The sequence below is a fragment of the Nerophis ophidion genome, linkage group LG02 (assembly GCF_033978795.1).
Source record: "Nerophis ophidion isolate RoL-2023_Sa linkage group LG02, RoL_Noph_v1.0, whole genome shotgun sequence".
Classification (NCBI taxonomy): Eukaryota; Metazoa; Chordata; class Actinopteri; order Syngnathiformes; family Syngnathidae; genus Nerophis; species Nerophis ophidion.
In genome coordinates, this window is record NC_084612.1 from 42,757,717 (window position 1) to 42,771,434 (window position 13,718).

The following is a 13,718-nucleotide window of genomic DNA, read 5'->3' on the forward strand; positions in this document are numbered from 1 at the left end:
AAAAATAAATAAATATAAAACCAATATAAAAAAAACAATATAAAAACGAATATGATTAAAAACTATTTTAAAGGGTAAAATCAATTAAAACCGTAAAATAGAAATCAAAGTGTATAAAAAACACAGAGGAAAACAGAGGACAGAGGACCACACAACTCATGTAGTGTTAAAAGCCAAAGAATAAAAGTGGGTCTTAAGACGAGACTTAAAACACTCCACTGTGGAAGCAGTTTGAACATGGAGGGGCAGAGTGTTCCAGAGCTTAGGGCCGACCACAGAGAAGGCCCTGTCTCCCCTGGTCTTAAGTCTGGTCTTGGGCACCACGAGCTGGAACTGGCTCTCGGACCTCAGAGCGCGCGCAGGAGTGTAAATTTAGGACCTTCGTATTGTGAAGCAGATGCACTAACCCCTGTACCACCATGCTGCCAAACAAACAAAGGAAAATATAAAAAGTGGTACTCTTTGTATAGTATATTATATATATATTTATTGCGCACTAATTGACTGAAAGTGCGCGCACTTGCCGCTGCTGATGTCAAGTTATCAATGGGAAAATGCATTTTTTGACAATATGATTTGCCTGAGTGGCTAGGAGAGTAAAATGGATTAGAAAGAACAGATAAAAAAAAAAAAATCAAATTAAAAATACGCCCCACAGGCCACAGTTTGGGGCCCCCTGCCCTACACCAAGCTTTGCACGATGGGGGACCATGCCTTCTGCTCATCTACATCCAGCCTCTGGAACATTCTCCTAAATGCATTTGTAACCCACTGACAGTTGAATCCTTCAAAAACCACTTAAAACCTTCCTCTTCAACAGAGCAACTAAGCACACAATATTTTACGACTCACCTTTCTGTTTTTATACTTTTAAACTTGTTTTTAATAGTATGTACTAGGGGTGTGGGAAAAAATCGATTCGAATATGAATCACGATTTTCACGTTGTGCGATTCAGAATCGATTATCATTGTTAAAAAATCGATTTTTTATTTTTATTTTTTTTATTTAATTTAATTTTTTTTAATCAATCCAACAAAACAATACACAGCAATACCATAACAATGCAATCCAATTCCAAAACCAAACCTGACCCAGCAACACTCAGAACTGCAATAAACAGAGCAGTTGAGAGGAGACATAAACACGACACAGAACAAACCAAAAGTAGTGAAACAAAAATTAATATTATCAACAACAGTATCAATATTAGTTATAATTTCAGCATAGCAGTGATTGAAAATCCCTCATTGACATAATCATTAGACTTTTTTAAAAATAAAAAAAAGAACAATAGTGTCACAGTGGCTTACACTTGCATCGCATCTCATAAGCTTGACAACACACTGTGTCCAATATTTTCACAAAGATAAAATAAGTCATATTTTTGGTTCGTTTAATAGTTTAAAAAAAAATACATTATTGCAATCAGTTTATAAAACATTGTCCTTTTTTTAAATCTACTACTCTGCTTGCATGTCAGCAGACTGGGGTAGATCCTGCTGAAATCCTATGTATTGAATGAATACATAATAGTTTTGAATTGAAAAAAAAAATGTTTTTGAATCGAGAATCATGTTTAATTGAAAAAAAAATCGATTTAGAATCAAATCGTAACCCCAAGAATCAATATTGAATCGAATCATGGGACACCCAAAGATTCGCAGCCCTAGTATGTACCCACTGTTGCACTTTGAGATTTGTCGAAAATGTAAAGTGCATTATAAATACAATTCCATATTACTATTCATTTCATTGTCTGTCATAATGTACAAAACGTAACCTGACTTAGACTTTCCAGCAGAAGAACAAACTAGAAACGTCTTGGACGCATCCTCACTTCAAGCTCTGGTACCTTATCGATTATATAGCTGCTGCACCAAAGACAAAGATAGTTGTGCAATCACAGGCAAGTGAAGATCCGAATCCTCTGGATATTCCGCAGTGTGCTGACTACAGGTTTTCTTTAATGCCACATATATTTACATTTTCAACACCACTTTTTATGTTAATACATTTGATGGTATTTTCCCTATGACTTCCTGTCATTATGTTTTCCTGTCACTTTTTCCTGATGAATTTCAGTTAAATCCATTGGACCAAAAAAAGGTGACCATGTTTCGTTAAAGTGCAAATAAATGACATATGACTAATCCCATTTATGTGTGTTCTCCTTGCGTTTGTTGTACAGTTTGTTAATGATTCTCAAATGCTATCCCAGTTTATTGCTAAACCCTAATTGCATATGAATTTAAAATTATACAATATTTGGAGGCTAACAGTGAGTGTAAACCAGTTGACATTTACAGTCTTATGTTTCAACAGATGATACACATCGCCTGTGTTTGTGCTGGACACAACGCCAGTAGAGATGTGGTCACACTTGTCAAATCTGTCCTCTTTCACAGGTGAGACAGTTGAGCAACTTTCCTTTTTTTTTAAAGACAGAAAGAAAGAAATAACGAGTCTCTAAAATGTTTTGTTGTTTTTTGTCCCCTTAACTGTCAAATGTTCATTATAGCTGTAATATAATAAAAGTGCATCAAGTGGTGCAATCAGTACCACAAAACCCATCAAAACCCTTGTGTAATCAAAAAAGACTTTAAAGCAGTCAAGTGTGGGCACTAATAAAACTGGACCATACATGTAAAGGGCAGATCAAAAAGCTGAGACATGCAATTATACAGTACGCTGTTAAAGTTGCAACGATGCAAACTCGGTCCATATTTACTATAGTGGTGGTAGGTGTGTTCATGGATGGGGAAGAGAGAGGTTGGTTTGGTGTTCAGCAGTCTGACAGCCTCGGGATACAGGCTGTTGTAGTGAAGGGATTTATGGTTCTTTGAAGGGAGCCGGATCTAAAACAACTGTTCCTTCCAGGGATCCGTTAAAAAGACTAGTTCGTTGTTATACAGTAGTTTTATATCACTCTATTTGTGGGATTCATTTAGAAATATTGACTATAGTTTTATTTTTTTCTTGTCATTGTAAAACATTTCTTACCGTGGTGCCATATCCTCGTTGTCACTATTTTTTAATTTTCCCTCGCCTAAAACATTTTGTAACACAAAAACATTTTGACAATACAAAAAAATACCCAACATATTAAAAAAATATAAACAAAACTGGAATAGCCAATAAAACATATTAAAAATGTAAATTAAAAATTTAAATTCAAAATTGTACTGCTGTACCTGGCGTGTGTTCGCTTGAAATATTTTACATATCCTCATCAGAACAATGAACCAAAGAAGTGAATCCAAAAGTGAATTTGTTTCCTATGATTCTGACACATGTAGTCCAGTCTAGTCCAGTTGCTCGTATGCGTTGGCAATTGTTTGACGCTCATAAAAACCAGAGATTGACTGATATTTTTTTTCATAGTCAATACCGATTGTTAATAGTCAAGGAGGCCAATAACCAATATTAATTTGCAGTATAAGGTATTTAAACATGAATAGTTTACCTCAGCGAACAGCAGACAAGGCTTTAATTTGTTTTTTTCAACATTATTTGGAGGAAACGTTGGACCATTCGCAACATAATGCGGCGCAATGTTGTTGTTAATTTAGCACCAAACACCATCACTTATTACATAAGTCTAATGCTGAATGTCAAAGGAGCATCAACCTTTGTAATTCAAAATATGGGAAATCTCTTCATAAAAGTGGTAAAAATACGTGATTTTTCTACATTACAATACCTTGCCATTTACTCAATTGTTAAGTTTCCTCTTGAGGAACTCTGAAATATTGCAAACATGTAAATAAAAACAATTTAGGTGAGACATTTTTCAAGCTGGCGAACATATAATTTCTTCTTTGGTGCTTAAGAGTGTCTGAGAATGCTGCATCTTCTTTACCTATACAATACATCTCCCATTTGTCAAGATACAAGTCTGGATTTATGGCAGGTCTATCTTTTTCTGTAAATTTCAAGTCTATCCAACTCTGTAGCATTGTTATTTAATGGAATCACGTCACGTGAAACTTCCCGCGCTCCTTTAATGAGCCCACATTCCAAATGCTGTGGACTGAGGCAGATCTTGCAGTAGCAAAAACAAAGAAAACAGAACCGGTAAAGAAGGGGAAAAAAACTGGTTTTCCAAGCACAAAAAAAATGGAAGTTTTGAAAGCTAAGTGGAAGAGCTATAACAAGAGCAAGCGACCAACAATGTTCGAGGAAGAGAAAGGAAGGGGTGGGAATAGTCATGTGAGCCTTGCAGTGAATAAATGGTATTCTGCTTGAGCAGTGGTTATATCTATCTACTTCACTCATCATCCATCTTTTTAAATACTAAATACTGGTATCATATTGGTATACATTCTATCTGCTGATGTAGTTCTGTTATATACATGAAAATGCCAAATATCAGTGGCAATTATCGGCCTGACCGATAATCAGTCGATCTCTGATAAAAAAACATAATTAGATACAAATGGCTCCCAAACCAAGGCCTGCAACTGCAAATCGTTACAGGAAGAAACAACCGTTCAAAAGACACGATTCATTAGCGAACGTCACATCTCTGTAGCTGTTGACCCGTCTGGTTTTTCTGGCAAGCATAGACTTGTATCTTCTACCTGAGGACAGCTGGTGAAAGAAGTGATAAACAGGGTGACATTGGTCACAAAGGCTATTGTACGGAAAAATTGAGATCCTGTTTCTCTCTCGCCCTGTACATTGGAGGAATTGTCTAAGCTTGAGAAGAGAGTGGCCACTACCAAACAGTCGTCATTTCAAAAAAACAGAAATGGAAAAAATACACATCAAAGAGACGCCATCTTGCCATTTTATGTCTTTAGCTTCCTGAGGCAGTGCAGGCGATGTTTGCGCTTTCCATCTGTTGTGGTGGTGTTTATGCCCCAGGACACGTCCGCTGTCATCATCACACCCCAAAAAGTTTTTCATTCTTTCCACCTCTTCTCTGCCAATGGACAGTAAAGGGTGGTTACGTTGTCCAGTTTTGCAAAAGTACACTATATTTTCCTAGGTCTTCTTGATGTTTAGGATCAAGTTATTGATTGCACAAGGGACATGCAGTGAGGGGAGGCAAATATTTTAAATAAAAAAAGAGTAATAAAAACATACAATAAAATATTTATATTTCACCATTAAGTTGTCTTATAAATGTAGTTTCTCTATGATTACAATCTGTTTTTCTGAAGTAAAAATCTCAAAATGTGCACATTTCCTAATCAAATAAAGAACATAACCTAATATAAGTCTGCTTTGTTCACTGGTGATCGGCTATCCTGCCAGCTAAGATGAGGCCGAGAGGCAAAGAGTGTGGCTTACTGGCTGTTGTTTTTGTCAGCATGTCGCTAATATAAAGTTTGCAGAAAATTTTTTACACCATGACATCCCATTTTCTACAGTGTAAAATATATTTAATGTACGGGTGACATCATTATTCTTCCTAATCGGATGTTAAATACAGAAAAATCCTACAGAGAGTTGATGTTGTACTGTGACTCACCAATTTTAAGAAAAAATGGCACAGCAGTCCTGTGTGAAAAGAGTGTAGGGCGTGTAAAGACTTTGATAACTGTGCACATACCTAAGCCGTTAATGGAAACGGTTGAGGAAGTGTGCCCACCAACTCTCACAAACTGTGTGCGATTGTTAAAAGTCCCCAGTCAAATTTATTGGTTAGTCCAAAGTCGTGTACTGTAGTTTGATGCAGAGTCTTTAAGGCCGGATTGTTTTAAGAGCTGACCCAAGATCAATGAATATCATCCATGCATAGGTGTTCTTCAGCTCCAAGTGTTGCAATGGACCATGGAGTGCATATTGTGTGCACTCCAATAAGTCCACATGTTTTATAATCCTTAAACAGGTCTTCACAACTTTAAAACCAATTGTAAAATCTTTACACAACATAGTCTGACGTTAGAAACGCTGTTTTTTTTATGTTATCTAGTTTTTCTTTTTCTTTTGTGCAAACTGGATAACATTTAGATGTGATAAGGCTTCGTTTCTTTTGTCTCAATTTTCTAGGAGAAACCCTCTTCACTTCCATTTTATCACTGATGCTGTGGCCAACCAAATTCTGAGTTCTCTATTTCAGTCATGGATGGTCCCTTCTTTGCAAGTTAGTTTCTACGATGCAGATAAACTCAAGGTAAGAACTGATTAAGCACATATCCTGATACCTCAACCTCCCTGTTAAGAAAGCAGGAATGATGTCTAAAGATGCTCTAGGATACATAATTGTTTTTCAACAGGCAGTGTGTGCGTGGATTGTGTCTACAGGGTGGGGAAGGGCACTGGTCGCATAGGTCTGGGTATGGCCGTGTGACTATGTAACAGGATGTATTGTAGGACCTGCATTCACTTGTGTCAAGTGAGTAAACGGAGCAGACGACAGGTTGCACAAGACTTCTACTGGATGCGGAACGGCGGACCATCTGTGAATGGCGTCGTCACGCCACAGCTATGTGCTAAATATATCAGAGCTTATGTTTTTGCCGGTGGATCAATTTTGCTAAAATATGCTTGTGTGGGACAGGATTTCAGCCACACAAAATAATCTATAGTTTTACTTTACACAAGTCAAGTCAGTGCCGTTGCAGACACAGTTATGTTTCTGAAATGGGCAGGACCAAGTTAATTTGCTTCAGCTCATTTGGAAGGACAGAAAAAAATGTTTGTAGTCGCCTTATTACAACTCCCCCTATCACCTGATTTTGGACTGATTCATGAAATCTCGTAAAACTCTGCACTATTTTGTTGCCTTGCGGAGCCGCAACAGTGCACATCATGGGGATTGACGGATGGTGAACAACGGAAAAGTTTTGTGGTGGAGCCATTTAGCAGCCGTTTATCCAGTGAGAATCTTGGGTTATAAATGTTTTTAACTTTATTATATGCCATATCGCTTTGTTATACTCTATGCCAAAAAAGTCAGTATTATTCCATTGCATCTGTTTAAAGAGAGAACCAGTCTTAATAAATCCACTTTAAATGCAAACTAGAGTGTAAAATATTTGTGAACGGCATCATTCAAACCAAGAATTTTGCTCACAACATTAAGTAAACAAAACCGGCTTACAGTGAAATAGTCATGCCAGTTATCAACTAGGGACTCACAGGACTACAGCCGGAGAACAAGGAGCCACTGTAAAAATACACACACCACTGTCAGTCATTCACCTAAGAACAGGTAAAGAGTGGGTCATGACCCAATGCGGGTTTGCAAAGAGGTGTCAGAGAAGCAGCAGGGGAGAAATTAATCATTTGTATCTACACTCTATTATTTATGTCACACCGATACAAAATCCTGCAGCTACCTGGCAGCAGTGCTAAATCTAATCAACTGTTCTACCCAGTAGAAGTGGTGAGTACACAGGAACACATTTGCAAAGAACCAACAGTGGTGGAAGGATGCAGAAGTTTGTTCCTCGAATGAAAAGGAAAAAGAAGGAGTCATCAGGAGCAAAGAAAACAAATGCCGATAACCAGAATAAAAAGACCTGGAAGTACAGTACAACAAAGCATACATTGCATTTGGATTAATAGGGATGAGGAAATGAGGAAAGACCGGTGTGTTTTTACGCCAGCCTTCTACCCTTTGCAACATCCTCTCTATGTGAGATGTATGTATCTACTATTGCTGCAATAAAAAAACACAGATACCAGTTTAACATTGAGCAAGATTTAGGAGAAGCAAAATCAAGTTTGAAGTCCAGATTTAAATATGTATTACCCTGAATGGGACAAGCGGTATCCATCCATCCATCATTCGGGCGGAAGGCGGTGTACACCCTGGACAAGTCGCCACCTCATCGCAGGGCCAACACAGATAGACGGACAACATTCACACTCACATTCACACACAAGGGCCAATTTAGTGTTGCCAATCAACCTATCCCCAGGTGCATGTTTTGGGAGGTGGGAGGAAGCCGGAGTACCCGGAAGGAACCCATGCAAACTCCACACAGAAAGATCCCGAACGCAGGATCGAACCCATGACTACTCAGGACCTTCGTATTGTGAAGCACATGCACTAACCCCTGTTTCACCGTGCTGCCCATATATATATATATATATATATATATATATATATATATATATATATATATATATAAGGATATGCATGTGGAGTGTTCTGTATTGCAGAGGACCTAATGCAACCAAATTACATTTTTGTCTTGTGTCAGTCGGAGGTGTCATGGATACCAAACAAGCATTACTCAGGTATATATGGCTTGATGAAGCTGACGCTAACCAAAGCCCTTCCACCTGACCTGTCAAAGATCATTGTTCTGGACACAGACATTACCTTTGCCACAGATATTGCTGAACTCTGGGGTGTGTTCAGAAAGTTCACAGGTAAGATAATGTACTTTATACACAGAACAGTAAGTGTTGATATTGTTAGGGCGTGTTCTCAGTTGAGAGGATGCGTTAATTTAAACTGATCAAAAGGCACAGGCAATGCCGCAAAATTTGGTTTTGAGTGTGCATTAAATAACGGCGTAACATAAGCTATTACTTTGTTGTTGTTTTTTTAGTAACAAATAATATAATAACTAGTTTTAATTGTATTATTAATTGTAGAGAAATGTGGCACGCTAATAGATTCTCATGAATTCAATCTCAAATCTTTGATTTTTCCAAGACAGACTGCTTAGCTGTTACTTTTTTGTGATCACTGTGATTGAACAATCATACAAAACTTGAAGTCATGAGTATTTGGAATCAAAAAATAGAGTATTGGGCTTCAAGATGAAATCAACTATAAAGCTGTAGTAATTATTAGTACAGTGATAACTCATCTTACAAGCTCAATTCATTGACTATTAAAAACCAAAAACAAAAAATGATTTCCTGGTATTGTACCAAAATAACTGATTGTGAGAATATGAAATATTATAAAGCAAATCCTCCATGAATTACATTACAACTAAAAGTCATTTCATGACAAATATATATATTTTATGGCCCTTTTGATCATCAAAAAATATATATATTTAATTTAATTTGTATCTAATGACTATTTGTACAGTTTTTAAGCCATAATTAGTCATATTGAAAGGCAACATTAAAAACCCTAAACAGAAAGAAACACAAATTAATTGATCGTAACTAGGGCTGCAACTAAAGATTTTTTTAATAGTCGACTAGTCAGCGATTATTTTTTTGATTAGTCGACAAGGCAAACGATTAATAATTTGTAAAAGTTGTGCAGACGGAAATAAAAAAAGATGAAACAGTCATATTTTTTGTGTGGTTTGGATCCATAGATTTTCGGATGTTCTTCATTGGTGGCCTTTATATTCCCAGACAAACAGGTTATTGGTCTGGTGGAGAACCAGAGTGATTGGTACCTGGGAAACCTGTGGAAAAATCACAAACCCTGGCCTGCACTTGGCCGAGGCTTCAACACAGGTAGCATCCTGACATGAGATGACAGTATGTACAGCATGTATCTCCAATGCTGCACACTAGCAGATGATGACAACTAATTCAAGTCATATTTATTTATATCACAACATTAGGTGTCATTCTCCTGTACTTGGAGAGATTGCGGCAAATCAAATGGGAGCAGATGTGGCGTCTGACAGCAGAGAAAGAGTTAATGAACATGCTCAGTACATCGCTGGCTGATCAAGTGAGAACAAACTGAAAAAATTATGTCTCATACAGTGGTGCTTCAACTCACGAGCTCAACTGCTTTAAAGAAGAAGTTTGTAACTTAAACGCCCGTAAATCAGTGTTCCCATTGAAATCAATTAAAATGAATTAAAACATACCACAATAGCAACATGTGACATGCAAAACTAACTTTTTAGACAAATACTGTATGAAAAACAATACAACAGAATGTAGTACCAACAACTACAGTAGTTTTATGAAGTAATGTAATACCAATGTACAATACAGCTACAGTTCACCTTCACTATGCCTGGACTGCTCTGTCATGGTGCAAGAAGTGTGGCTCTAAAAGCTGGTTGTTTATACTTAGAAAGGGAAACTTCAACAATATCTCCTCATGCTGCTTCCCTGTCAAATACACCATCAGCAGCTTCTCCATATTTTCACGGACAATTGTTCTCCATTTTCGATATTATCTAAACACCTATGGCTCTGTTAAAAGCTGGATCCTGCTTCAGTTTGGTACACTAGCAGTACTACACTCCAACTGCCCCGCCAAGTCTGCTACACACTTGATTAGGTTTTTAATGATATATCTATTCAACTTAATGAATATAGTCTTCTTTTTCTTAGCACTGTCCTTCTCACATACGCTTTTTGTAATCTATGTTTTTTAACATTGTTATGCCAATCTCTAGCTATAAGCTTTTACCAGATGGCTTGAGATGGATCTTATCAGGTTAATTTTGGCCCATTTGCAATGCCACCTGGCGGGAGGGAGGCTAGTAACAAAAATGTATGCTCGCGACTTAAGTTGCTGTATAACAGAAAGCCGAGCGACAGCCCTATCTCAAAATACTCATAAGTTGATTTTCCACTGCTATCAGGCAAACACAAACACCAATATTTTTCAAAATACATATTTTTCCACTCCAGTGTTGAAAACATGTATATGGTCTGAGTTTCTCAAAAGCTGTTTTGATCTCCTTATTTTTACACAAAAGGTCAAAACACAGAAAAAATATAATTTTTTTAAATAACTAAATGCCCTCAGTTTGATGGTAAAGTAAAATAATAAGTAAAACCTTCTTATTCTTTTTAGGACATCTTCAATGCTTTCATAAAGCAGGACCCAGTCTTGGTCCATCAGTTGCCCTGCTTCTGGAACGTTCAGCTGTCTGATCACACACGATCTGAACTCTGCTACACGGATGTTTCTGACCTCAAGGTACGCTTCAACTATGTTTCAGTCATAGCCAACCCCTTAGGCAGGGGTGCCCATTACGTCGATCGCGATCGACTGGTCGATCTCGGAGGGTGTGTCAGTTGATCTCAAGCCAGGCATTAAAAAATAGACATAAAAATGAGCAATCATCAATCATACCAAGACTTCACTTTCGTCAATTGTTTGACATTCTCGGCACCCGAGGATCTTGTGAGATGACGCTGGCTGCTGCGAGCTCATATTTAAGAAAAAAATCACTAACAGGGCGGACGCAGAGAAACACATTTTATTTCTAGAGACTCCGTACCTACTGTCAAAACTCTAAAGACCGACAGCACAGTTCCTGTCTTCACCATAAAAGACCTGTTTCATCCTGCCTGTGCTAACAAAATAAGAGTCTCAGAAAGCTAGCGTGCACAAGCTAGCAAGCTACGGAGTTTGATGCCAATGTATTTCTCCCCCGCCCTCAGCGACCGCTTTCTCACTTGCTTGCCCACCCGCACAGTCACTGACGTCACTCACCTGCTGCCAGACATTAAAGGGCCACACACATATGCTACTCTCATAACAAAGTGTTTAAAAACGAGTATGCAAGTTGGACAAATGAGATGCCAAATCCAACCACTTTCATGTGGTACTGGACAGAAAGGAGGACTTTTTTTTTCCTCCATTTGAAAATGCGGACGTTATCAGCACCACTGTCTAATTCCAATCAATGCAAGTCATCAGAATCAAATACACCAACTTATATTCTTGTCTTCATGAAAGAAAGGAATCTATGTATGTTAAACATGCTTGTATTATCATTAAACACCATTAACTTGTTAACAAAAATGTCTCTTTCATAAATAAATAAATATAAATTATAAATAGGAATGAAGTAGATCTCCTCGACTTGGTCAATTGAAAAGTAGCTCGCCTGCAGAAAAAGTGTGAGCGCCCCTGCCCTAAGGCCACAATTATCGCAAATATTAACCTCTACCGGGAGGTTATTTAATCGTGTGGATAATTAGTTATCAAGCAACATAGCTCAAAATATGGGTGGATTTTGATGAAATTTTCAGGAAATTTAAAAACGAGATAAGAACCAACTGATTGGATTTTGGGGGTGCTGCATCATGATGTGACAAACATCCTGCCTATGTGGGTTGTGTTGCTAAGTCCTCTTTTTCCAAGCCAACCTTTTTTATTTACCCAAAAGGTGCTTGTTTATTTTGTGAGTAACGGGACGGGATTTTTGCGCTTGTCTTTTAAAGTGTGGTTGCTTATTTGCACTTGCTTTTTTGTCCCCACTATAAAGCAAAACATATGTGCGCTGGTATTGAGTTTGTCCTTTCTACACATTTCCTGAAAATCACACACCTGGTCGACCTGACATGGCCCCAAACACACTCATGCAAATTACATTATTGCAACTTTGCCAGAACCCAGACCGACTGAGAAACAGATGATGCGATATAGTAACAATTAAATGCAAAAATGTCATACATACATGTATACTGTATATATTCAATCTGCCAGAAAACATTTATTTTGGTAAAAATATCACAGAATAAAATTACACATTAAATTTTACAAATCATGATCGTATTGTAAGATGATTTTTCATTGTTTTGAAAAATAGCGCTATTATTGTAAAGCTGGACGCATGTGATTGGTATGAAAAAGTCTCAGAATAAAGTGACTTTAGACTTCCTTGCTAACGTCTTCTTTTCTGCCATGCTTTTATTCCATCTTAATAAAGCTTTTCTAGTAAAAATCTACATTTTATATTTTCCAATGCAATCAAATGTAATGTAAACACACCCGCTGCTCCAATTTAAAATCTTTGTCAAACTTAAATCCAAGATTTCTGACTGTTGGTTTTAATTAAGGCATCAGACGGTCCAGATCACTGGGTTGAGCATTCTGTTTTACTTTTTGAGTCAAATAAAATAATTTCCGTCTTGCTCACATTTAAGTTTAGAAAGTTTACCGCCAACCATGCTTTTATGTCCTCAAGACAATTTAAAAGTGATTTTAAACGTGTGTCACTTTTCTTTTTTAATGGGACATACAGGTAGATTTGCGTATCATCCGCATGATTAATAATATGATATAGAATATTTTTTTTAAATGTGTTGAATGGCCAGGATATACACTGAAACCAGGATTGGTCCAAGGATTGCACTCTGAGGGACACCATAGGATAAGGGAGCATAGGTCGAAGCCAAATCATCAATTTGGATCTTAAAAGTTCTGTTTGTCAGATATGACCTGAACAATTTGAAGGGTGTGCTTTTAAAATCCACACTTTGTTCTAAGTGACTAATGAGAGTTCAGCAGATTCAATGGATGTTAAAAGGTCATTAAAGACCTTTAAAAGTACAGATTCGGTGCTATGAAAGGCTTTAAAACCGGACTGAAAATTATCAAGGATAGCGTGCAAATGAAGAAAAGACTGTAATTGTAGAAGCACAGGTGTATAACACTCATTTTTTTCTGGGGTGGTGGGAATACATTTTGGGGACAGCTGTCGACAACTGGCCACCATAGACAGGTGGCTGCTAACACGGGTTTGACTATGTATATTATTTATTTCAGGTAATCCACTGGAACTCTCCAAAGAAGCTCCGTGTGAAGAACAAGCATGTGGAGTTTTTTAGGAACCTTTACTTGACCTTCCTGGAGTATGATGGAAACTTGCTGCGACGAGAGCTGTTTGGCTGCTGGAGTCAGGCCTGCCTTGAGAGCATACAAGTAAGTAGTGCTCACAGTCGTACAGATGGCCTCCTGTTAGCAGATGATACTAAATGTTTCTGGTGCTTAGTTGGTATGGATGGGAATTGTTAAGATATTTCCAGTTCCGATTCCACTTTCCACTTTCGGTTCCTTAACAGTTCTGTTAAACATTG

General features: G+C 37.5%; 1 protein-coding gene across 5 annotated transcripts in view; it reads left to right on the top strand.

The window, feature by feature from the left end:
• large2 (LARGE xylosyl- and glucuronyltransferase 2) overlaps nucleotides 1–13,718 on the top strand; it is a 144,046-nt gene that overhangs the window by 97,195 nt on the left and 33,133 nt on the right. For 4 of the 5 annotated variants that reach the window (XR_009803781.1, XM_061884104.1, XM_061884090.1 and 1 more), the window contains 7 exons: nucleotides 2,325–2,407; nucleotides 6,000–6,123; nucleotides 8,162–8,333; nucleotides 9,288–9,392; nucleotides 9,503–9,615; nucleotides 10,702–10,827; nucleotides 13,408–13,563. Coding sequence is in view for 4 of the 5 variants with exons in the window: in XM_061884104.1 (XP_061740088.1) it covers nucleotides 2,325–2,407; nucleotides 6,000–6,123; nucleotides 8,162–8,333; nucleotides 9,288–9,392; nucleotides 9,503–9,615; nucleotides 10,702–10,827; nucleotides 13,408–13,563 (879 nt within the window). In the remaining variant the exon portion in view is untranslated. The remainder of the gene's footprint in view (nucleotides 1–2,324; nucleotides 2,408–5,999; nucleotides 6,124–8,161; nucleotides 8,334–9,287; nucleotides 9,393–9,502; nucleotides 9,616–10,701; nucleotides 10,828–13,407; nucleotides 13,564–13,718) is intronic. The other variant, XM_061884123.1, reaches the window with a different exon arrangement.